General features: G+C 34.6%; 1 protein-coding gene across 1 annotated transcript; it reads left to right on the plus strand.

Moving 5' to 3' along the window:
- The first annotated feature begins 1,670 nt into the window (after positions 1-1,670).
- Positions 1,671-19,162, plus strand: LOC136062831 (uncharacterized). Its single transcript, XM_065762420.1, has 6 exons — positions 1,671-2,253; positions 10,635-10,680; positions 10,769-10,845; positions 13,335-13,379; positions 16,956-17,025; positions 18,685-19,162. The coding sequence occupies exons 1-5, from the start codon at positions 2,112-2,114 to the stop codon at positions 16,961-16,963; spliced, it is 318 nt and encodes a 105-aa protein (XP_065618492.1). The 5' UTR covers positions 1,671-2,111; the 3' UTR covers positions 16,964-17,025; positions 18,685-19,162.
- The last annotated feature ends 4,055 nt before the right edge of the window (positions 19,163-23,217 follow it).

Below are 23,217 nucleotides of genomic sequence, written 5' to 3' on the forward strand. Positions count from 1 at the left end.
TAGTGAATAATTGTAATAGTTCTTACTTATACTGTTTGAATGTATAGTGGCATAAGAACTTAGATTAAAAGACTGCATCGCCTACCTTTTGTTCTAACGTCCAAGGTTCCTCAATGATAATTCGGTAAATTTTTTTTTTTTTTAAGTAAGAATGATATATATACGAAAGGCTACTCTATGCAAGAAGAACATAGAGCAAACCTAGAAAATACAAGAAAGGAAAACAGAGAAAAACATAAAAGAAAGCCAAACAACATAAAAATTATAAAAGAGAAAGGGAGCAAAGAAAAAAAGGGAGGGAATCACTAGACGTGAGTCCCCACACCTGAGACCAATCAAAAAGAGTTCCGCTAAAGAAGCAAGCATCTGATTGCTGGAGCTATCCAAATCCTCAAAAGTCCTTCAATTTTGTTCCTTCCAAATACACCATAGGATGCACAACGGGACTAAGTTCCAAATCTGAGATGAATGCTTCTCCGGCCAATTCCACTAGCCAAAGAGCAAGTTTGGAATCGATCTAGGAATAACCCAAGACAAGCCAAAAGTTATAAAGACAAAGCTTCATAACTAATAAGCCATCTTACAATGAAGAAGTAAGTGGTCAACCGTCTCTCCACAATGACGACACATAATGCACCAATGCACAAAAACCAATCTCCTTAATCTCAAGTTATCTCCTGTTAGGATCTTATTCCAAGCTACACACCAAACAAAAAAAGAAACTCACCTAGGGGCCTTTACTCTCCAAATAGCTTTCCAAGGAAAGACAGTTGAGGGAGAATCCCTTAATTTGTTATAAAACGATCGGATGTCAAAAACCCCATTAGGCTTCAATTTCCATCTCATCTGGTCTCCAACATCCATAGGAGGAGTATTGGCTCCCAATATACGAAGAAAATGCAGCCCTTCATCCATCTCCCAATTATTAAAATCTCTAGCAAAACGTACATCCCAAATTCTTCTCTCCTCCGCCCCTTGCCTTAGCAAAGGTTCAACAAAAACCTCCTTATCAATGGCAATACCATACAGCCTTGGAAAAGCCAATTGAAAGGGTTGATCCCCATTCCACCCATCTTGCCAAAACCTCACTCTATTCCCCAACCCAACAACAAACTGACAATTTTTGCTGAAATCCTCTCATTCCATACGAATACCTCTCTACAAACCACACCCATGAACTCCCCTCCCTAGCTTTGAGGTCCATCCCCCCCAATCTTCCCCATATTTTGAAGCTACCACCCCCTCCATAACCGATCCTTTTCCTTCCCAAACCACCACAACCATTTTCCCAATAAGGCCTTATTAAAGGTAGTTAGTTTCCTTATCCCCAAGCCACCATTGGCTATAGGCGCACAAACTTTATCCCATCCTACCAAACGAATCTTGCTATCACCCCATAAAAAATCCCTTTGCAACTTTTCAATTTTATTAGCCAATAAACTGGAAGTTACTGACTTTTACATTTTTTTCTTTGAAGGAAAGCTCTTTGCATGGGTAGCCAGGTAACTTTTGCTCCCTTTTTATATCTTTAATTAGATGAAATCTACTTCTATATTTTGGATTATTTCTCCCTTTGCTGTGCCATTTTATAATTTGAGTTTATTACCATGGCTAGTAGGCATTTATATTTTTTGTTTCAAAATTGTTGTGCTCTATCATAACAGTGGAGAAAGGAATTGGGAAGAATGGGAAGTCGCTTCACTACAAAGGGAGCACATAGAATTATTCCCAATTTTATGATCCAAGAAGGTGATTTTACTCTTGGTGATGGCAGAGGTGGAGTTTCAATATTTGGGTGTTTTGCTGATGAGAATTTTAAACTAAGGCACACTAGGTTAGGCATGTTAAATTCCAGTTACCACAATTGTTTTTTCATTGTGAAATGTCTTTCAAAAATTTATAGTAATCAAATGTGTTTGATTGGGTTTTAAACTGAGGCACACTAGGTCTTTGCTTGATCATGCTGTTTTTTTCATTATTTTATTTTATTTTATTTTAATTTTTACCAGCCTTCCAGCCCAGGTGTGGGTTTTATTACTTGCTTTGGCCCAAGCCAGTTTGAAGAAGGAGAGAGCTCTCGGTCTGGAGAACAGAGACCAACCCAGAGCCCGATGAAGGAGGCGAGCTCCATGGCTTGCTCCCAGTGCTCCGACCTTGCGCCGGTGGTGCTGGGCCGGGGTTCTCAGCTTCCGATGGTGGCCGGCGACCCTTATTTTGCCGGAAGTAGCTCCGATGAGCCTCCTCTTTCACCGGGTAAGTCAGTGTTGACTATGTCGCGGTCACCGGTGGACTTTATCTCTACTTTTCTCTTCCTCTCTGGCTTCTTTTTGTGCTTTTCAAGGGCTGGGTCTGTGGACACACCCATGAAGGCTGTGGGTGATGCCCCTGGGGAGGGAGTTTTGGTGATGAAAGAGTTGGAAAACTTAGAAATGGGTTCGGATGTGTTTCACATGAAGGCAGTGGGTGAGGTTAGTGGGGAGGGAGTTTTGGTGGTGGAAGAGATGTACAATTCTGATTTGGGTTTGGGTGTGATACCCACGAAGGCAGTGGGTGATGCCCCTGGGGAGAGTGCTTTGGCGGTGGAGGAGTTGAATAACTCAGTTATGGGTTCGGGTGGAGAGGATAGCTTATCAATCCCTCTGAGGTCTATCACTCCCTTTGGGCTGCCTTTGGCAGCTGTGTTGGACTGTGATTATGAGGCATTGGAAGGTGTGGATACGTTGGATATTTCTAGTTGGGTGAAGAACAGACTTCCTGGTTTTAGTAAGCTGGTGGGGCTTCCTCTAAGTCAACATGACTTTCCTAGCTAGTGCCATGCAATCACATGCATCTATAGTGTTATTTTCTAGCATAAATTGCTCAAACGCCCATGCATTTCACATGTCATCTCATAGGGTAGACTATACGTGGTCACATGCTAATATATCTATGCATTCATCTGCATCACTTAGGATAGACTATATTCTATGCTCATATGTTCTTGCACCTCACATGCTCTTGCATTCATATATCATACATTCTTCTTTGCCCCTATGTTTATGTATTCTACATGTCAGCACTTAGTGCATGTTTAAATAAGAAGGATTTCCTACAAGGACAATAAAATTGACAAATGACATTCTTCTCATACTTTATAAACATTTAACCATTGTTTCCCTTTGTTGTCTTTTTTTGTCTTTTTGCATGAAAAAAATAAGTTGACAAGAAAAAGTGCAAATTGAACTTGTTATGCAATACTTTGGAATGAGGTTGGTTGTATTTAATTCAAGAATGCAATTTGCTTTCCTAGCCACTGCCATGCAATCACATGCATAGTTATACTCTTCAATTTTATTTTCTAGCATAAATTGCTAACATGTCCATGCATTTCACATGTCATCTTCTTGGGTAGACTATATGTGCTCACATTCTCACATATTCATGCATTCGTTTACCCCCCAAACTCAAAACCCTATACTCCCTTTATCTTTCTCTCTCTGCTCCTTACTCTATCATTGTTATCTATCTGTTTCTCTATTCTACAATGACATCAATTTCCACAGTTTGCTAACTGAATCAATGGGAAATTATCAACTGTGAGTTGAGTCTCTCTCTCTCTCTCTAGTAGCTTCATTTCTAGAGAGACAGCCAAAATGTCTCATGCACTACTGCTAGTATTGTTATTGTACTACTGTTACTTCTAGCTAAAATCAACAGCCAGTCTCTCTCTCTGTGTCTCTCTTCCTTCACATTCCATGCTTTCATTTTTTTCTTGTATGAATCTTCTTCTTCTTATAATTTTCATATTTTGTTGTAATTTTGATGACAAATTAAACTTTGTTGTTTGGTTTTGCACCTTTCTTTCTTATATCAATCTTCTTCTCTTAATTTTAATGGAAATAAGTTTTTGTAATTTGAGTGAAAAAATAAAATTTGGTGTTTGGGTTTGCGCTTCACAGCTTTGTTTTACAAATCAAGAAGAGATGAAAATGATAAGGAAGAAGGCTTCACAACTTCAATCCCTTCAACAACTCTACTTAGGAATCCTACCCGATTCTTCTCCTCTTCTCTTTTCTCACATCTCTATTTTTTCTTTTTTCTTTTTTTAAATTTTTTTAAAATTTTTACTCATTACTTGTACAATTCTTTTTTATGCATCATTTGGTTCATTGTGACAAAAAATATGTTCAACCCCACAAAACTAAATTTTTTTATTACTTCACATTTCTCTTTTTCGAAACTCTTAGAATTATGATTAAATAATTAAAGTCACCATTTCTTTACAACTTAAGCTTTTGAGACAATCTGTAATTTATTAGAGCATGATTTTGATTTTGGTCTCCACCTTGCCTCCCATTTAAAATGTTAAAAATTCTCATGTGTTGGGGCTCACTTATTAAGGAGTTTAGGCCCATAAATTGGGATAATTGGTAATTTATCATAAATTAAGGGCAAGTTTGTATAAGCGGGATTTTTAAGAAAACAACTACAAAACCCAAACAATATTATTAATTAGGCAACGTTTCAAACATATTGCATTTCTAACAATTCGACTTCATAGGAGTCGATTTTACTGTTCATATCGCCTATTCCTCGTGCCACGTAGCTCAATAAATCGACTTCAGTGAAGTTAATTTGTCTGTGTAGAAATCGACTCCACTGGAGTCGGTTTCTATACATAGAAACCGACTCCACTGAAGTCAGTTTTTATACAAAGAAAACGACTCCAGTGGAGTCGATTTCTTTGTATAGAAATCAAATGCTCCACACAAACATTTGTGGCACCATGTGTTGCTGATTTTTCTTGCTAGAGGTTGAAACCACACCCAGCAAACGACGAACGCAGGCGCCGACGAACTCAGGCGCCGATTCTGACCAAACCCCGACGAACCCCAACACCGACGAGCAAACCCAGGCGCAACCCAGCAAACGAAGAAAAGGCTACACGAAAAATCGGATCGGATCGGATCGGCGCCTGGAGTTTGTTCTTCGTTTGCTGGGTTCGTTCTTTGTTCTTCGTGCTTCGCCGTCGGTGTTGCTGGGTTCGTCGGGGTTTGGTGAAATCGGCGCCTGGGTTCGTCGGCGCCTGCGTTCGTCGTTTGCTGGGTGTGTGTTGCTGGGTTCGTTTGCTGCGTTCGTGCTTTGTTCTTCGTTCTTCTGTCGTCCTTCGTTCTTCTTTGTTCTTCGTTCTTCGTTCTTCTGGGTTTGTTCTTCTGCGTTTGTTCTTCGTTCTTCGTTTTTGGTTCTTCGTTCTTCTGGGTTGTTCTTCTGCGTTTGTTCTTCGTTCTTCGTTTTTGGTTCTTCGTTCTTCTGGGTTGTTCTTCTGCGTTTGTTCTTCGTTCTTCGTTTTTGGGCAAATCGACTTCGGTGGGGTCGTTTTCAATACAAAGAAAACGACTCCACTGGAGTCATTTTCTTTGTATTGAAAACGACCCCACTGAAGTCGATTTCTATGTATAAAAAATGAGTGCAAAGAACTCGATTAATTGAGCTACGTGGCGCAAGGAATAGGTTACATGAACAGTAAAATCGACTCCTCTGAAGTCGAATTGTTAGAAATGCAATATGTTTGAAACGTTGCCTAACTAATAATATTGTTTGGGTTTTGAAGTTATTTTCTAAAAAAACCCGACCGTTGGAAAACTGTGTTTTGAGTTTAAAATGAGCATTAGTAAAAAAGTTATGGGTTGTGGTTACAAATTAGAGTTTTGGGTTTTAAAATTGCTCCTTTAATATTCTAAAACGCCTAATCAAATAGACCCTAAAACTTTACTTGTATAATTCTTACTAAACAATGAATAATCATTCATTATTTATTTGTTTCACTACCTATAGATTTACTAAAATGATATTCTTCTCACACTTTATAAGTGTTTAACAATTGCATCTGTTTGCTGTCTCTTTGTGTCTTTTTGCTTAAAAAAATGCGTTTGAAGGGAAAAAGTGCAAACCAAATTGTCATCTCCTTTATTTGTGTCTTTTTGCATTAACAAATTTATTTTTTCATGAATTTGTCATCTCCTTTCCTTTGTAAAATAGTGCTCAATACATAAAAGTAAGTTTTTTACTTCTCATTTGTTCATCTTTTTACAAGATTAGCATAATCCTCACCTAGAGCTCCCTCTCAGTACCCTTATTATCATAGGTGGAACCAAGGCTCTTTGTTAGTGTTATTCTAGGAAGATCTCCAGTGGACAGTGAGCATATGTGGAATAGGTGAGGCCCTATCACTGTTGGTGGGGCATCACACCATCACTATATATATAAAGGGAATTTAGTAAATTTAGTTATTGTTTTAATACCCTGAACCAGATTCTCATGTTGTAGTTGCTTTATGGTTTTATACGTAAGTTGGATCTATGTAACTTTCTACCTACCAGATAGATACTCCTTTCTTTTGTAAAACAGTTCCACACCATGCTGTTGTTGATTAGTCATAAAGTTAATTAAGCTATTTGTATCTTAGTGAGAAGAACATATATTTTTATGTTCTATGGTTCCATTAGACACTTTGTTCTTTGGATGATATATTTGTGATGTAGCCACCCTCTACCTTTAGGCCAGCCAACCAACCCCTCCCCCCTCTACTCTTAGGACTGTCAACCAGCCACCCTCTACTCTTAAGCCAAATCAACCAGCCATCATTTATGACCTCTTAGGGCAGCCAGTCAGCCCCTTATTTTGACTTCTCAGATCTGCCATATATTCTTATTAATTTCAGCTTTGACTTATGTTGTGATAGCCTACCTAGATGTAACTATGAGCTAGTTTATTTCCTAGTAGTTAAAGATTATAAATTGGCTTGTTATGTAAGAGTAGAAGCAGTTTTTTGATGTAAATTTAACTTAGTTTCAGACCTGGACAGAAAATCTGTTTCTCCAGTTATTTTCTCTGTAATTCCAGCTTTGGTTCTTAATTTTAATGCAATTCCATTTCAGTTCTCAGTCAATTGATCTTGATTTCCATCAATTTGCATATGAAAGAAAGCCTTAGTTTACAATTCTACCAAATTACTTTCCGATCTTGGTCTGCAAAAGTTTACGTCTTCCTCACTGATTTTTAAGGGCTTTCATCATTCCCTATAATGCTGTGAAATAGACATTATTGTTCATTAAATTTAAGGTAGTAGTTGTGAATAAGATGATATGTTGTCCTGTTGATTGAGGATGAATTTTCAATTTGTTCATTATGATAATATTTAATATCATTTTCATTGTCCTCACATGTGTTCAGTTCTGTTTTTAGGTTCAATTTCAAAGAAATAAAACTAATTGTGCCTTTTTGTTAGGCCATTAAAGGAACTTTTTTTTTTTTTTTGTGTATTTCTTTTCATATTATTTTTGCAGTTGTTGGTGTGTCCTGCACAACACGCAATTGACTTTATCGTGGTTAGACTAGTCTTTCTCCAAAAGCATTACCGGCAAAGGTTTTAATTTTGTTTTTAAACTCTCTCTATTGTTTCCCCCAACATTCTATCTCTGCAACTCTGCCTTTATTATGAACGCTCTGCTGCAAGCATCATTTAAAATAGAAAACAGCAAACATTAGGGGTAGAGAGAGAAATCCAAGAGACTTTACCACCGTCATACCTTCGGAAACATTACTGGTAAAGTTTTTAATTTTGTTTTAAAAATTTGCTGATAAAATATGATCTAGGTTTTGGTATTTGAATTTAGGCTTAGTCACTCAGGTTTGGATATGCGTTTCTTTTTGTAGATTAGCTGGGGGCATTTATTTATAATGATCGTTTAAGGTTTTGGAAATTCCCATTTGTTTTTGAGTTCTAAATCTGCATATATTTATTTTATTTTATTTTATTTTTAACTAATTACTCCCCAAAAGCTCTAAAATCCCAACTCCTCTGTTTTGTCTTTGAAAAATCTCTAAACTGAGAACCCTATACCCTCACACACCCAAATCTTCAACTGCTTATGTTTTGATTGCACTCTTTATTTTTGAATGATTTTAATTATTTTTACTTATGCTACATGATTTTTGAATGTAGTTTTGTTAATCAAACTAGATGTATGGTTGTTTTAAGTGGAATCTTATAGTGGGTTGTATCTGAAATTATGATTTGCAGATGGGATTGTTTGATTTTGATTGTAATAGTTCTTACTAACACCGTTTGAATATGTAGTTTTTTTAATTAACGGGTCAGACATATGTCTATAGTGGATAATTGTGATAGTTCTTACACTGTTTGAATGTATAGTTTTGTTAATTAATTGGTCAGACATATGTCTATAGTGAATAATTGTAATAGTTCTTACTTATACTGTTTGAATGTATAGTGGCATAAGAACTTAGATTAAAAGACTGCATCACCTACCTTTTGTTCTAACGTCCAAGGTTCCTCAATGCTCATTCGGTAATTTTTTTTTTTTATAAGTAAGAATGATATATATACGAAAGGCTACTCTATACAAGAAGAACATAGAGCAAACCTAGAAAATACAAGAAAGGAAAACAGAGAAAAACATAAAAGAAAGCCAAACAACATAAAAATTACAAAAGAGAAAGGGAGCAAAGAAAAGAAGGGAGGGAATTACTAGACGTGAGTCCCCATGCCTGAGACCAATCAAAAAGAGTTCCGCTAAAAGAAGCAAGCATCTGCTTGCTGGAGCTATCCAAATCCTCAAAAGTCCTCCAATTTTGTTCTTTCCAAATACACCATAGGATGCACAACGGGACTAAGTTCCAAGTCTGAGATGAATGCTTCTCCAGCCAATTCCACTAGCCAAAGAGCAAGTCTGGAATCAATCTAGGAATAACCCAAGACAAGCCAAAAGTTATAAAGACAAAACTTCATAACTAATAAGCCATCTTACGATGAAGAAGTAAGTGGTCAACCGTCTCTCCACAATGACGACACATAATGCACCAATGCACAAAAACCAATCTCCTTAATCTCAAGTTATCTCTTGTTAGGATCTTATTCCAAGCTACACACCAAACAAAAAAAGAAACTCGCCTAGGGGCCTTTACTCTCCAAATAGCTTTCCAAGGAAAGACAGTTGAGGGAGAATCCCTTAATTTGTTATAAAACGATCAGATGTCAAAAACCCCATTCGGCTTCAATTTCCATCTCATCCGGTCTCCAACATCCATAGGAGGAGTATTGGCTCCCAATATACGAAGAAAATGCAGCCCTTCATCCATCTCCCAATTATTAAAATCTCTAGCAAAACGTACATCCCAAATTCTTCTCTCCTTTGCCCCTTGCCTTAGCAAAGGTTCAACAAAAACCTCCTTATCAATGGCAATACCATACAGCCTTGAAAAAGCCAATTGAAAGGGTTGATCCCCATACCACCCATCTTGCCAAAACCTCACTCTATTCCCCAACCCAACAACAAACTGACAATTTTTGCTGAAATCCTCTCATTCCATACGAATACCTCTCCACAAACCACACCCATGAACTCCCCTCCCTAGCTTTGAGGTCCCTCCCCCCCAATCTTCCCCATATTTTGAAGCTACCACCCTCCTCCATAACCGATCCTTTTCCTTCCCAAACCACCACAACCATTTTCCCAATAAGGCCTTATTAAAGGTAGTTAGTTTCCTTATCCCCAAGCCACCATTGGCTATAGGCGCACAAATTTTATCCCATCCTACCAAACGAATCTTGCTATCACCGCATAAAAAATCCCTTTGCAACTTTTCAATTTTATTAGCCAATAAACTGGAAGTTACTGACTTTTATATTTTTTTCTTTGAAGGAAAGCTCTTAGCATGGGTAGCCAGGTAACTTTTGCTCCTTTTTTATGTCTTTAATTAGATGAAATCTACTTCTATATTTTGGATTATTTCTCCCTTCGCTGTGCCATTTTATAATTTGAGTTTATTACCATGGCTAGTAGGCATTTATATTTTTTGTTTCAAAATTGTTGTGCTCTATCATAACAGTGGAGAAAGGAATTGGGAAGAATGGGAAGTCGCTTCACTACAAAGGGAGCACATAGAATTATTCCCAATTTTATGATCCAAGTAGGTGATTTTACTCTTGGTGATGGCAGAGGTGGAGTTTCAATATTTGGGTGTTTTGCTGATGAGAATTTTAAACTAAGGCACACTAGGTTAGGCATGTTAAATTCCAGTTACCACAATTGTTTTTTCATTGTGAAATGTCTTTCAAAAATTTATAGTAATCAAATGTGTTTGATTGGGTTTTAAACTGAGGCACACTAGGTCATTGCTTGATCATGCTGTTTTTTTCATTATTTTATTTTATTTTATTTTAATTTTTACCAGCCTTCTATAATGAATGGTTAACATTGAGGAGAGAATGGGAAGTAGGAACCAGTTGGCCACCCTTCATCTCATTTAACACCTAATTTATCCCTAGGATACATTAAATACAATTATTTTAAATGGGTTTTAAGTTAGGGAGCTGTGGTAGTTATACACTATTTATAGCAAACACTTGAAATTGTGTTTTAAAAACATGATTTCTAGAATGTGTATGACAGAGACTGTGTTATAATCAGCTTAAATTAAATGACATAACTTGGGGTTTTAATTTGCGATTTTAATTTTATTATTAAAAAGAAAAAAAGGCTTCTTGTCCAACAAGAAAGAATGGTCACAGAACAAAAAAGAAATCTCTCATTGGCTTTCTCTCTTCTTGGGTCTCTCTCTCTCTCAAAAAGACAACATGGGCGACAGTCAGTGCTCATTCTCTCTCACCACTTTCAGGTTACCATACCATACTTTCAACTTGTTTTGTTTTCACAATTCATGTTTTTGTATACCTCTTCTTATTATTGTTTTTATTATTGAGTAGTCCTTCATGGAAGCTAGCACAAATTGAACATGCCTTGACTACCGTTGGATCAGGCCAAATCTCTCTTGGGATTATAGGTACTTTCTTTTATCATTGTTTTTTATTACCCATTTGAAAATTTTCTTGTATCTTCAACTTCATTGTAATGGGCCAAACCTCTCTTGGGATTAAAGGTACTTTCTTTTATCATTGTTTTTTGATTACCCATTTGAAAATTTTCTTGCAACTTCAACTTCATTGTAATGGGTCATCTTGGTTTGCATTCATACACAAGTCTGACATGCCATCTTGGACAAATGTCACATTTTGGACGAGAACCATGAATGATTTATCCAATTGCTGCAAATTTTGATTTTTCAAAAATTCTACAATTAAGAAGATTGAGAAGATGCAAAGGGACTTCTTGTGGGGGATTCGAAGGCTCACTTGGTGGGGTGGGATAAGGTTTGTGCTCCTAAGGCGAACGGTGGTCTGGGTGTTAGGAAAATAACCACTTTCAACAAAGCCTTACTAGGAAAATGGTTATGGCGGTTTGGGTTGAGGAGACTCGTCTTTGGAGGAGGGTTGTAGTTTCGAAGTTTGGGGAAGAGTGGGGGGTTGGTCTTCTAAGCTGGGCAGGGGTGCCTATGGGTGCGGTTTATGGAGAAGTATTCGAAAAGGTTGGGAGGCGTTTAGTAAATGCATTCAATTTGAAGTAGGGTGGGGGATAGAGTGAAGTTTTGGACAAATAGGTGGTGTGGGGACTTACCACTCCATCGATCCTTCCCATTAGTGTATGGGATTGCTTCTAATAGAGAGGCATCGGTGGCCTTGTCTCTCGAAAGGTTGGGGATGGAGGCTCAGAGAAGCTGGAATGTTCGCTTATTAAGGGATCCTAATGATTGGGAGATGGGTGAGGTGGATGAATTCCTCCGTACCTTAGGTTCTAATTTGCCTCGTTTTGAGCTTGGAGACCGTATGAGGTGGATGTTGACAAAGAAGGGGGTTTTTGATATTCGCTCTTTCTACAACAAGTTTCGTTGTCCTTTGCCTATTATCTTTCCTTGGAAAGGTATTTGGAAGGTTAAGGCTCCTCCGCACGTCTCTTTCTTTGTTTGGACTGCGACTTGGGAGAAGATTCGTACAGGAGACATTCTGAGGCGTAGAGGAGTGGCTTTTGTTGACCGGTGCATTATGTGTCGTAGTAATGGAGAGACAGTGAATCATCTACTTCTTCATTGTGAAAAAGCTTATCTGCTGTGGAGCTTGGTTTTTAGAACCTTTGGGATCTCATGGGTTTTGCCAAGATCGGTTGCAGATACGCTTTTTGGTTGGTGGAATTGGTTTGGAAAGCATTCTTCTAGCATTTGGAATTTAGCTCCTTTGTGCCTTATGTGGTGTATCTGGAGGGAGCGGAATTGGAGAACTTTTGAGGATACAGACAAATCCAATAATCAATTGCTCGCTTTCTTTAGTGGTTCTCTTTTTGATTGGTCTAGGGCTTGGGAAATCACCTCTAGTGACTCTCTCCCTTTGTTCCTTAATTCTCTGCTCAGTACTTAGTTCTTATGTTGGCTTTTGTTTGTTTTGTTGTATTTTCTTGTTGTTTGTTTCCTTCTCTGTAATCCTTGCTCTACCTTTTGTTTTTCATGAGGTAGCTCTTTGAATATACATCTTCTTACTTATCAAAAAAAAAAACTACAAATTTATGTTGTGGGTTTCTATATTGTGCTGCAATATTGGAAGAAAAGTACACAGATTTGTGGTCGAAATCTAAACTTATTTCTTCTTTATGAAGGAAAATGCTAAAGATATCACCATTATTGCTAAAAAATGCTTACAAACTGACATGACAAACAAATGTGATTGGTATTTGGTGCCATTTCAACAACACAATAAATAATGTTTGAATTAATTTTTTGTGATTTGGGACACGTTAGTTTGTAAGAATTTTGTAGTATTCCTAGTATCATGCCTCTATGAATATGAAGCTTAAAAATCATGGATGTGCAGTAGTTTCCACATGATAGTCCTTGGTGTTGGGGAAATAATTTGATTTAATCCTTTAGCTAGTGATTATTTGTGTGTTATTTGCATGTATACCTGTAGATATTGATTAATGTGGTAAGTGGATATTTTTATCTTAAATTTGTTTACTGATGATATATTTGTGTATTGCTAATGGTGTTATTATTGCGACTGAGAAGAAACATCCTTCTATCTTGGTTGATGAAGAATCTGTGAGTAACTCATTAAGTTTATAATCATTGGATTGAGGTTTTGTTGCTCCATATTTTTATTATTAGCTCTCTTGTATTGGTTTATTGTAGGTACTTATAGTGATGTAGTGTTTAGAGGCTCTGGCTTGTAGACATTTAACATGATATGTGAAATCTAATTCTAAAGTTTATTTGTCACTTCAAAGGTTTAAACATCTCTTCTGTCTAAATATGTGAATTATCTCTAATTTTCTAGAATGTTGTGGTTGCTTTGTTTCAAAGCCATTTCTCCTTCTCTCAATGTTTTCAATATTTAAATCACCTAACATTTTGGCTGCCAATTAATATATGATTTTATTTTATCTCAGGTTCAAAAGACAGTCTCTCACATCAAATATTGGAGTTGTTTACAGGTTTGTCTTCTGTGTGTTTGTAAAGTAAAGTTTTACTTATATGATTTGTTAAAGGGTATTGTTGCATTAAATCTTCTGAAAGTAGTTATAAATATAACGTCTCATGGCTTTCATATAACCCTTACTTCTCATGTTTTTTGAGCAACAACTCATATAGCCTTTGATCTCTTGACATGGGCTTTGATTTAATAGCTTCAAATCAGAGTGCTAGTTGGTAATATTACCATTCGTTTCATGATATGGGAGCAGTGTAGAATGTGCCATTGATGATGAGCTAAAACTTCATTTGTCAACTTAGTTAATCCAATCTCCTGTATTCTTTATATTTATTGTGAGACTTATTGTTCTTAGAAAGGGTATTTAGTCTTGCCACAATTTCCTATTCGTTAACAAATTAGAGCTAGGTGATTAATGAAAGGAGATAAAAACTCCTAGCTAAAAAAAGGTTGTACCTAGTGCACAAAACTCTCACTTTTGTGGGTTTTGGATAAGGTCATAGTAGGCAGTCTTACCTCCAATTGTTTTGGAGAGGCTGATTCCTGGACTCAAACCCACAACTTGTCACTTTTGGTAAAAGACACTAGTCATCACACCAACTACTTAGGAGTATTTTGATGTGGTTTTGACTTTATAATTCCTTCCTATAAATCAGCAAACAATTTGATCTGGCTTTTTCTTGTAACATGGACGCGTTAAAAGGGTGAAGCACCTTTGTCAGCCAACCAACTAGACTTTTGTGGAAAAATACCCACTCGCTGGTTTGGTAAACAAAGATGGTAACACGCATTTAGTCAATAAGCAGATCTTTAACTTTAGGTTTTATGTAGGCTATACAAAGAGTGAAACAATAGAGCATTTGAAGGGTTAGAATGGTCCATGACGGGTTATAAGATGCTTTTACTTTATTCCTTATATGAATGGATGACTGCTTTATAATACCATTCAAGTTCTAATTTGTTCAAGTTTCTTGATGATTGTAATTTCCCTTGATTTGACCACCTGCGTGTACTTGTGTGCAGGGTGATGTTTATATTTTTAAAGTTTTACTTATTCAAAAAAAAAAAAAAAATGATAAGTTTAACTCCCAAACAAGCATCATGACATTATTACTACTTCTACCTTAGTCTATGGAGTGATTTAATTTGGGCCTGTTACTATCTATGAAGTATGGGTGGGTTTCAGGACTTGGGTGCGGGTGCGGGTGCGGGACTCGGCAATTTTTGAAAAAGTAGGGTGCGGGTGTGGTGGGACTCGACAATTAAAAAATTATTAAAAATATTTTTATTTATATTTTCTATATATTTTTATTATTAAAATATTCTTAAAAAACACATTGCTATGCCTTGATTCACAAAACAAAGAAGGAAGAAGGCAAGAAACACATTACTATGCCTCTGAGGTCAGAATTTCGGCTGTTTCGGCTAGTTTCAAGGTCGATATCGGCTGTTTTCGGCATGTTTCGGCCGTATCAGCAATATCGGTCGCTGGCCGATACGACTCGATATGGCCAATACGGCTCGATTTTGGTTGAATCGAAGCCGATTCGGCACGAATCGAGCCTCGTCTGCGCGAATCGAGCCGATTTGGTGCAAATCCAAGAAAAAAAAAAAAAACTCAGACACGGCAACGACGCTCGGTCAACTGCATCGGACGCCGCGTCCGACTCGGGTGTAACACCCTCCCAGCCGCGTCCGTGCTTTCTAGGTTACTATGTATCCTCTGTTTATTATTCAGTTTCTCTTGCCTAATTTTAAAGTCTATGCAAAGTCTTTGTAGTGGTATGCAGTTTTGGTTCAAAAAAGTAGGAAGTAGGCAAAACAATATCATAGATTGTATGAAGTATGTGATCTCCATTCCAATATTTTGCTAAGTTGTGGTATGACATATGTTTATCATTTTGATGCAAGCTTTTATAAACTACTTTATCATCAGTCTATTCCTGTTAATCTACAGGGAACAGATTGATGATAAAGTAGTATTTTGCTTTTCAACTATTAAATCTCTTATGCCTTTCATGAACGTACACAATTAGTCAATAACCTATGCAATGCACGAGAAAATTCGACAAATAAAATATTATTTATTTATTTATAAATATAGAATTTGATAATTATGGCACTTATTATGATTGTGTCTGCAAATAAAAATATTTATTCTGTTATTTATAGAAAATATACTGTGTCAATATCCTAATGGAAGGTGTAAATATATGAGGTTTATAAGGAATCTTTATAGAATTCAAACTCATTTAAATATATATATATATATATATTTAGAAGAATGACAGAGAAAAATATGGGCTTTCAAAACTTATGTTTCATCCATAGAAGAAATCAACAAAAGTCAAAGACTACGCTTTTATATACATTATATATTATATCTTATTTGGGTGATGATGATTTGTCATTAAGAGGTTTCTTGGACATAGTTACCATGGTTTTGGTTTCAATTATCCATTTGGTTGTATTTTTATCCTTGCCTCTATACTTCGTCAAATCAATGAAACGGATTGGAGTAGTGGATGGATTGAATTCCTTAACATGTATTCTACATTGCTTACAATTCTTTTCTATACTACACTTGTGTGAAAATGGCATGCTTGGAGGAACCAATTCCTGTTATGCAACTTGTATGGGAAACTGCATAGTTGTTATGCTGGAGTTCACTCAATTTGGGTAATCAAAATATCTTTAATATGATATCAATTGTGTTACAATTATTATTTGATTAGGTGTCTAGAAAAATTATTTGACTCCTATTAGGTCACTTGGACTCTTCAGCCAAGTGGTGGTTGGTAGCCGATGGCAAGAATGTTTACAAAAAAGTTTACAATTTATAAATATTTATATAAAAAAAAAAGTGTAAATATTTGCTGTAACTTTCCGTTTGGGTAAAATTTTTAGACACACCTAATACTTGAAAACACAAAAACAGTTTATGCCAAAAACAAATGAAACCTAGAGTTTTGTTGTTTTCTGGATTGGTAAGTAGTTATACATGCACTCCATGGTTCTTGAATCATGACCTCACACTCCTTGCCGTTATTGTTGGAAGCAGAAGTGCCATTTAAAGCTAGAGCTCATTGGCTAGGACCTTAAAGATTTTGTGATGCTTTGTTTGCTTAAAATGGAGCAAGTGACCCTGCCAAAGCATAATGTTGGGGACTGGTTTTTTTTTTTGTTGTTTCCTGGTATAGAGATTTATAAATTTAGCTTTTTCCAAACCAAAATATTTTGCATGTAGGTCAGAATTACATATTTTGAAAGGGAAAAAAAGGATGCAAGCTTTGTGAATATAAATGCAAGCTTTATTTCAATTTGAGAAATGCTCCCATAACCTGCATTTTTAGTGTCATAATTAAATTTGAGAAATTTAGTTATTAGACTGTCCTGTCCCTGACTTTTTCATTATTTTATTTCAAGGCAACAACCAGCCCTGCTTTTGTTATGGGAATAGAACTATGGTTAATAAGCTTGACCATATTTTTCTAAGCATAAGAAAATGAGGGAAGCATGTTTATTATTTATCTATTTGTTTATAAGTTCAATACAATTGATTATTTCCTTTTCTTGCTAGTGGTGTAAGGCCATTTGGAGTATCTCTGCTGGTTGCTAGGTTTGATGACTATGGACCACAATTATACCAGGTATTTGTTTTTCTAATATGCTTATTATAGTTACTAACTGGCTGCAATTTATGATTGCATTATCTAATGGGTTGCACCTTTGAACATGTTGGCATACAGAAACCTTCTTTACACCAAATTTATAAAATTCTTTTGTCTTTGTCTTGTCTCAATTGCAATAAACTTATAAATGAGTTTATGCTTGAATTGTTTAATGTTTTGTATCAAGCCTAATAGCTCACGAGTTTGTTCATGAACATATGTTTTTACTTGAGCTTGACTTGTCTACTAAATGAGACTAAAACTAAGGCTCAAGCTTGGCTTATTTATAAACAAACAAACATGAATGAGCTTTTTATTGAGTCAAGCCCGAGTTATTCATGTTCGACTTGGTTCATTTACACAGCCAATGATGGATTTGTCAAAATTCACATTAAAAAAAAATAAATACTAAATGGAGTTGTAGCCTTAGTCTACAATTAAGTTTGCTACCAAATTTTGTCCAAAGTTTAATTTTGTTAACCCTAAAAAATTTAGGGTTGTCACCATAGTTGTCAAAATTGCGATCTGGGTTGTAGGATCGTATGATTTTATGATCCCACCTCACCAAAACGTTTAGAATCACACTAGAATCGTAAAAATAGTAAGATCGTATGTAAGATCTTATAAGATCGTATAAGATCGTAGAATCATAGGGGATCCTACCAATTCTACCGATCCTACCAAAACATCAGTTTTTTTTTTTTTTTTAAGGGATAAATTTTTGGGTTTGATGAATTTTAAGGGTTTTTATTTTTCTATGTTGAGATGGTATGACTTTTTATTTTTATTTTTATTTTTATTTTTATTTTTTTTTATAAAATTATGTTAACCTAAGCATATGTTTTCTAGTTTTTAATTCACTTGTAATCAAAATGAAAGAATGCTTTATCATTTCTAAATGAAGAATTTATATTGACTTTGTTACATTTTAAGTTATAATGTTGTTAAATTTGTTTGATCAATATATTAATTTGTGTTATAATATTATTAAAATGTTTTTCTTATATATAATTTTATTAGTATGCTTGTATTTATATATTGATTGACCAAAATACAACTTCATACTCAACTATTCAAGTTATACCGCTCAGCAACAATTACAAGCATGCTAATATACAATGTCTACATAGATGATGAAATGGTTGATGATGATTAGGATGATGATCATAAGAACCCTATAATGAGAATAATTAAATGTTCATTTCACCTTAATATTAATCTTGCTTTTGGATTTCATATTTTAGTCTAGCTAGTTTCTATTTGATAACTTATTTTGGATTTTAATCTTGGAACTTGGAACTTAGAACTTGGAAAATATTTCCATATTGTTGATAAATATTTTGGTATTTGGTTATTAATTAAACATTTATTGAACTTTTTAGATACATTGTGTTAAAACGTAAATATATTTGTTTCGTTTGTATAGATATAGCGATGTATGACATATAAATTACGTCATATAATGCAATTTTTTTTTTTTAATGGATAAATTCACAATTTATGTGATTATTCAACATACAAAGTCATTGTCAATGTGTTTTTTTTTTGTTTTTTTTAAAGTAAAAAAATCATAAAACTTTTAAAATTTATATGTAATAATAATAATAATAATAATAAAAATAAATTTTTTTTTCGAAGGTTAAGGAAGACCGCCTTGGCATCAATGTAGAGCCGCACATAATGAGATGGCAATGTGATGAGAATTCAAGGGCTAAAATATATAGAAATTCAAGAAATTTTAATGGTAAAAGGACATTGAAATTGACATTATAGTTGAGAAGTTCTTTTTGTTTTTTTGTTTTCTGGGTTTCAACAATATTACTATTGCAAGTTTATTTTGCTCGAATTGAAAGTTAAGAGTAAACTTGCAATTGACCTAGCAGTTTGGATCAGAAAATATGGTTTATTCTAACTGTTGTATATAAGTATTGAATTTGTCAGTCTTGCGTAACATAATGTGCTATCCAATCTTTCTTTCTTAGGGAGGATCGTGGATTTGAATTTCTCTTCTCCACTTATTTTTAAAAAAAAAAAATTATACTTATGTATATCAATAAAAAAATTGCAAATAGTGCATTCAATTCTCTCATTCGGTCACTTAGTAAAGAAACTTTTTTCCATCGCTAACTCTCTTCAAATCTACCCTCTCATACATATAGGCGAGATAAAGCACAAGCACGTGCTCTAACTGGGAAAACAAAGTCTTCTTTTTCTTTATTAATTTGGATGAAGTTTGTTCCTCATAACATCAATAGTTTATTTATTTATTTATTATTTATTTATATGATTTATTAGCTACTAAGTAAAAGCAATGTTGAATTGATTCTAACAAAACACATAGAACATGAAAGTATTTAGTTGTTATGATTTCCGATTTAACAGGAAAGGTTTTATTTATTTATTATTTATTTTTTTATTTTTAGAAATAATCACACACATGAGGGAGATGAAATGAGCTTCTAATATTAAGACACACTACAAATTAATTTAAAAACCATGATAACCTTTAAGAAACTTAAATGGTGGCTAGTTATACTTCACACAACATTTGAAAATGTTATTACAAGCATTTCCTATAATTTCTTAATAGAAAACACAAAATTTAGAAAAATGGAACGTATAGACTTTAATGTGTCTGAAAAAATATTCGGTAACATGTTTCTCTAAAATAAATTTTATAGACCTTAATGTGTCTGAACAAATATTCGGTGTAACATGTTTCTCTAAAATAAATTTCGTAAGGTAGAGTTGTATCTGGGGAGGAGGGAGTTATCCACCTATGCTTGAAAGTGTTGTTCTTTGAAATAAGTTTAAAAATAAGCGAGAGATTGGAACTTTGCCTCGGCAGATGCGGCCGCCAAAGCATATCCTATAAGCTAAATCTAATATATATATATATATATATCCATATAAATTGTTGTTTATGTCGATCAATTGATTATAAAACAGTATTTGATAGGGAAAAAAAAATCACTCAAAACATATAGCAGTCTGGGTGCTCGTAACATTTAGAAAGCTGCATAAATTAACAAAAGGCACAAATTAATCACTTAGTGTGCGTTTATCACTGGCTTTTTTATTCTAGTTTATTTTGTTCATGTACAATTTTTTAAAATATCAATTTTCTTACTTTTCAAAGTAAAATTTTATTTTAGCCTCCCACTTTCAAAAGAAAAAGAAAAAGAAAAAGTCAAATAATTTGAAGCAAATTAGCTCTTAGTATCTAAGTGAATAGGAATACAAAAATAAAGAAATGGAAAACATGACTTATGTTACTAGATGTGAATCAAACTAATTTAATGAAGCTATGTAATATGTCCTTCCTATTTATCATAATGCACATCAAAATTTCAATTATAAGTCTTGTTTGAGAACTTTTTTTTCTTTAGGTAAGAACGTTTGAATAACGGATGAAATAATATTTGCCAGCAAATATGCAGTAAATAAGGTATTACCCTCGCTCACAGCACAAAAGGATTGCACACGTTTATTTCGGTTCAAATATGCAGAAAATAATGTTTCACACTTATTGATGTACAATCTATACACACCATCTGTAATTTCATGAACAATTTTAACATTTTTTATTAATGTGTCTATATTTAAAATGTGAAATGAGTAATGTGTATTAATAATGTAAATGCACAAAGCGGTGTATGACAGTCAATGCACTAAAATATGTCAGAGTCTAATGACGTCTCAACATCTTAGAGCATCTCCAGGGGCTTGGGCATCCGGCTCTAGTAGCCAAAATTTGAAGAATGTGCTACACTGTAGATGCTCCAACATGCTCCAACAGCTTCGGCAAATGTGAATTTTTTTTTGGCTAATGAACAGTAGCCCATCAAGTCTGATGGGCTACTATTCATTCTTCAAATATATATTTTCTATTATAATAATGATGTGGTGTATAAAAAAATGTTGGAAGATGTGTAGTTGTTAAAAAAATAATAAATAATGAATGAAAAAATAATATTTAAATGAGATAGAGAATGAGATAGAGAATCTGTTGGAAGTGTATTTGAAAAAGTGAGTAGGCAACCATGTGACCATTGTTATACTATGCATGCCCCCAATGCATGCCCCCAGTTGACGTGGGGTGGGGACATGCATAGTAGAAAAGGCATTTCCCAACTAAAAAAATTAAAGGTATTTTAATTAGGCGAAATTACATTATTAGTTCTTGAAACTTACTTTATGTACACAATTAGTCTCTCAAGTTTCAATTGAGTCCAATTGGTCTCTCAAGTTTTCAAAATGAGCAATATAAGTTCTTTGATTAACTTCCATTAGTTGTATTATTTACGTGGCTAACAGAATAATCACCTAGCATTTTTTTTATTTGATGTAACATTTCTTTTTATTAAAAAAATTAAATTTACTCATAAAAAAGAAACTAAACTCATTCCAATTCAAATCTTTATACTAACCCGATACAAAAAAAAAATATCCATTTGCAAATTGTTCAAGGCCTTCTTGCACTTCACCCATGGTGGGTTGACGTTGGGTTCGAATTTGCACACAAGAAGTAGCAATGTCGACATAATAAAACAACTCAATTCACATGATTCTTTTAACATCTTTAGCTGCATTAGATAATTACTAAAAATTAAGAAAAAGATTATTCATCAAACAAAGCTTAAAACAACAAAAATCTAAAAACTTATTTCCTAGAAGCCAAATTCCCAAAACCCAAAACCCAAATTCTTAATTCTTTATTTCCCCTCACTTTTCCAGCAACCAAATAGAAAAAAAATAATAAAACAAATTCCCCAAGATTTCAAGAACCCCACAGATCTACTACCCAACCCCAAGCTTCTGGTGATTGGAGTTGCAGCAACATAACGTCAGTAATATCCCCAAAGCAAATTATCTTAGGATGTTTGCAAATTCAAATCCACAGCTCCACACTGAAATTAGATTAAAAATTAAATAAAACAAGATCTACTGATTCACTAGTAAAACAAGGCATAGTGAATGGCTCCCCATATGTTTGCGAGAGTGCCTCAGTGGAGTTGGTAAAGCACTCTTGTACTGTGCAAATGAAGATTTTTTTTTTCTTTATTAGGGTTAGAGCATTCTCATCAAGAGTATTATAAATGCTAAAAAAGCTATTTTTAGCATTTATAATCACAAAAACCTTCTCCATCAAAGATGCCATATGCTAAAAAATTTGACATCTTGCTACAGTGAGCTCTCATTTTTGAGAGCACACTGTAGTAAGATGTTATAATTTTTTAATTTTAATTTTTTTTACTGTTGAGAGAGAGAGAGAGAGAGAGAGAGAGAGAGAGAGAGAGAGAATAAAAATAAAAAATAAAGAATATTTAAATGAAATGGTAAAAAAAACAAAATTTTTGATGTTATGGGTATTGTACAGTGAAGTGTTAAATGCTATAAAGTTAGGTTTTTAGATGGTAAATGCTAAAAATTTTAGATCTCTTGATGAGAATGCTCTTAGAATAAAGATTTGAATTGGAATGGTCTAGTTTCTTTCATATGTGTAAATTTAATTTTGTATTTTTTTAATAAAAAGAAATGCGACATCATTTAAAAATAATGTAAAGTTATTATTCTATTAGCCATGTAAGCAACATCACTAACAGAAGTTAACTGAAAGATTTATATTGCTCATTTTGAAAACTTGAGGGACTAATTGTACTCACTTAAAACTTAAGGGACTAATTGTGCACATAGGATAAATTTCAAGAACTAATAACGTAGTTTTGCCTTTTAATTATTATGATTTCTAAATTAAAGTTGCACACAGTGTGGTTTGGTATGTTTTTAGGCTATAATATATTTAGTACTACACTATGCAATGCGGTTTGCCTAATGCTTATTGATGATGCTGAAAAGATCACCAGTGAGCCACACGATACTCGCTCGCTATGAACGTAACCTGCATAACACAAGAAAGGAGAAAGACCTTAATAGAGAGCACCGATGTGGTGTCGGCCAAATACCCTCCGAAGATCAAGTTAAAATTGTTTACAACTCCAGAGTGCTAGAAAGGGTCAATTATGCGTACCTTGATTTGTGAGGGTATTGGAGTTTTTATAGTAGTCAAAGGTGGACCTTTTTTACTTGGAATCGAAGTCCTTTCCTTGTAGAAATCCTTTTTGAGAAGTCCAAAACGTGATAGACAAGTCTTTTCCTTATAGAGAGGAT

This window comes from Quercus suber, unplaced genomic scaffold (genome assembly GCF_002906115.3).
Source record: "Quercus suber isolate HL8 unplaced genomic scaffold, Cork oak 2.0 scaffold_457, whole genome shotgun sequence".
Taxonomy (NCBI): domain Eukaryota; kingdom Viridiplantae; phylum Streptophyta; class Magnoliopsida; order Fagales; family Fagaceae; genus Quercus; species Quercus suber.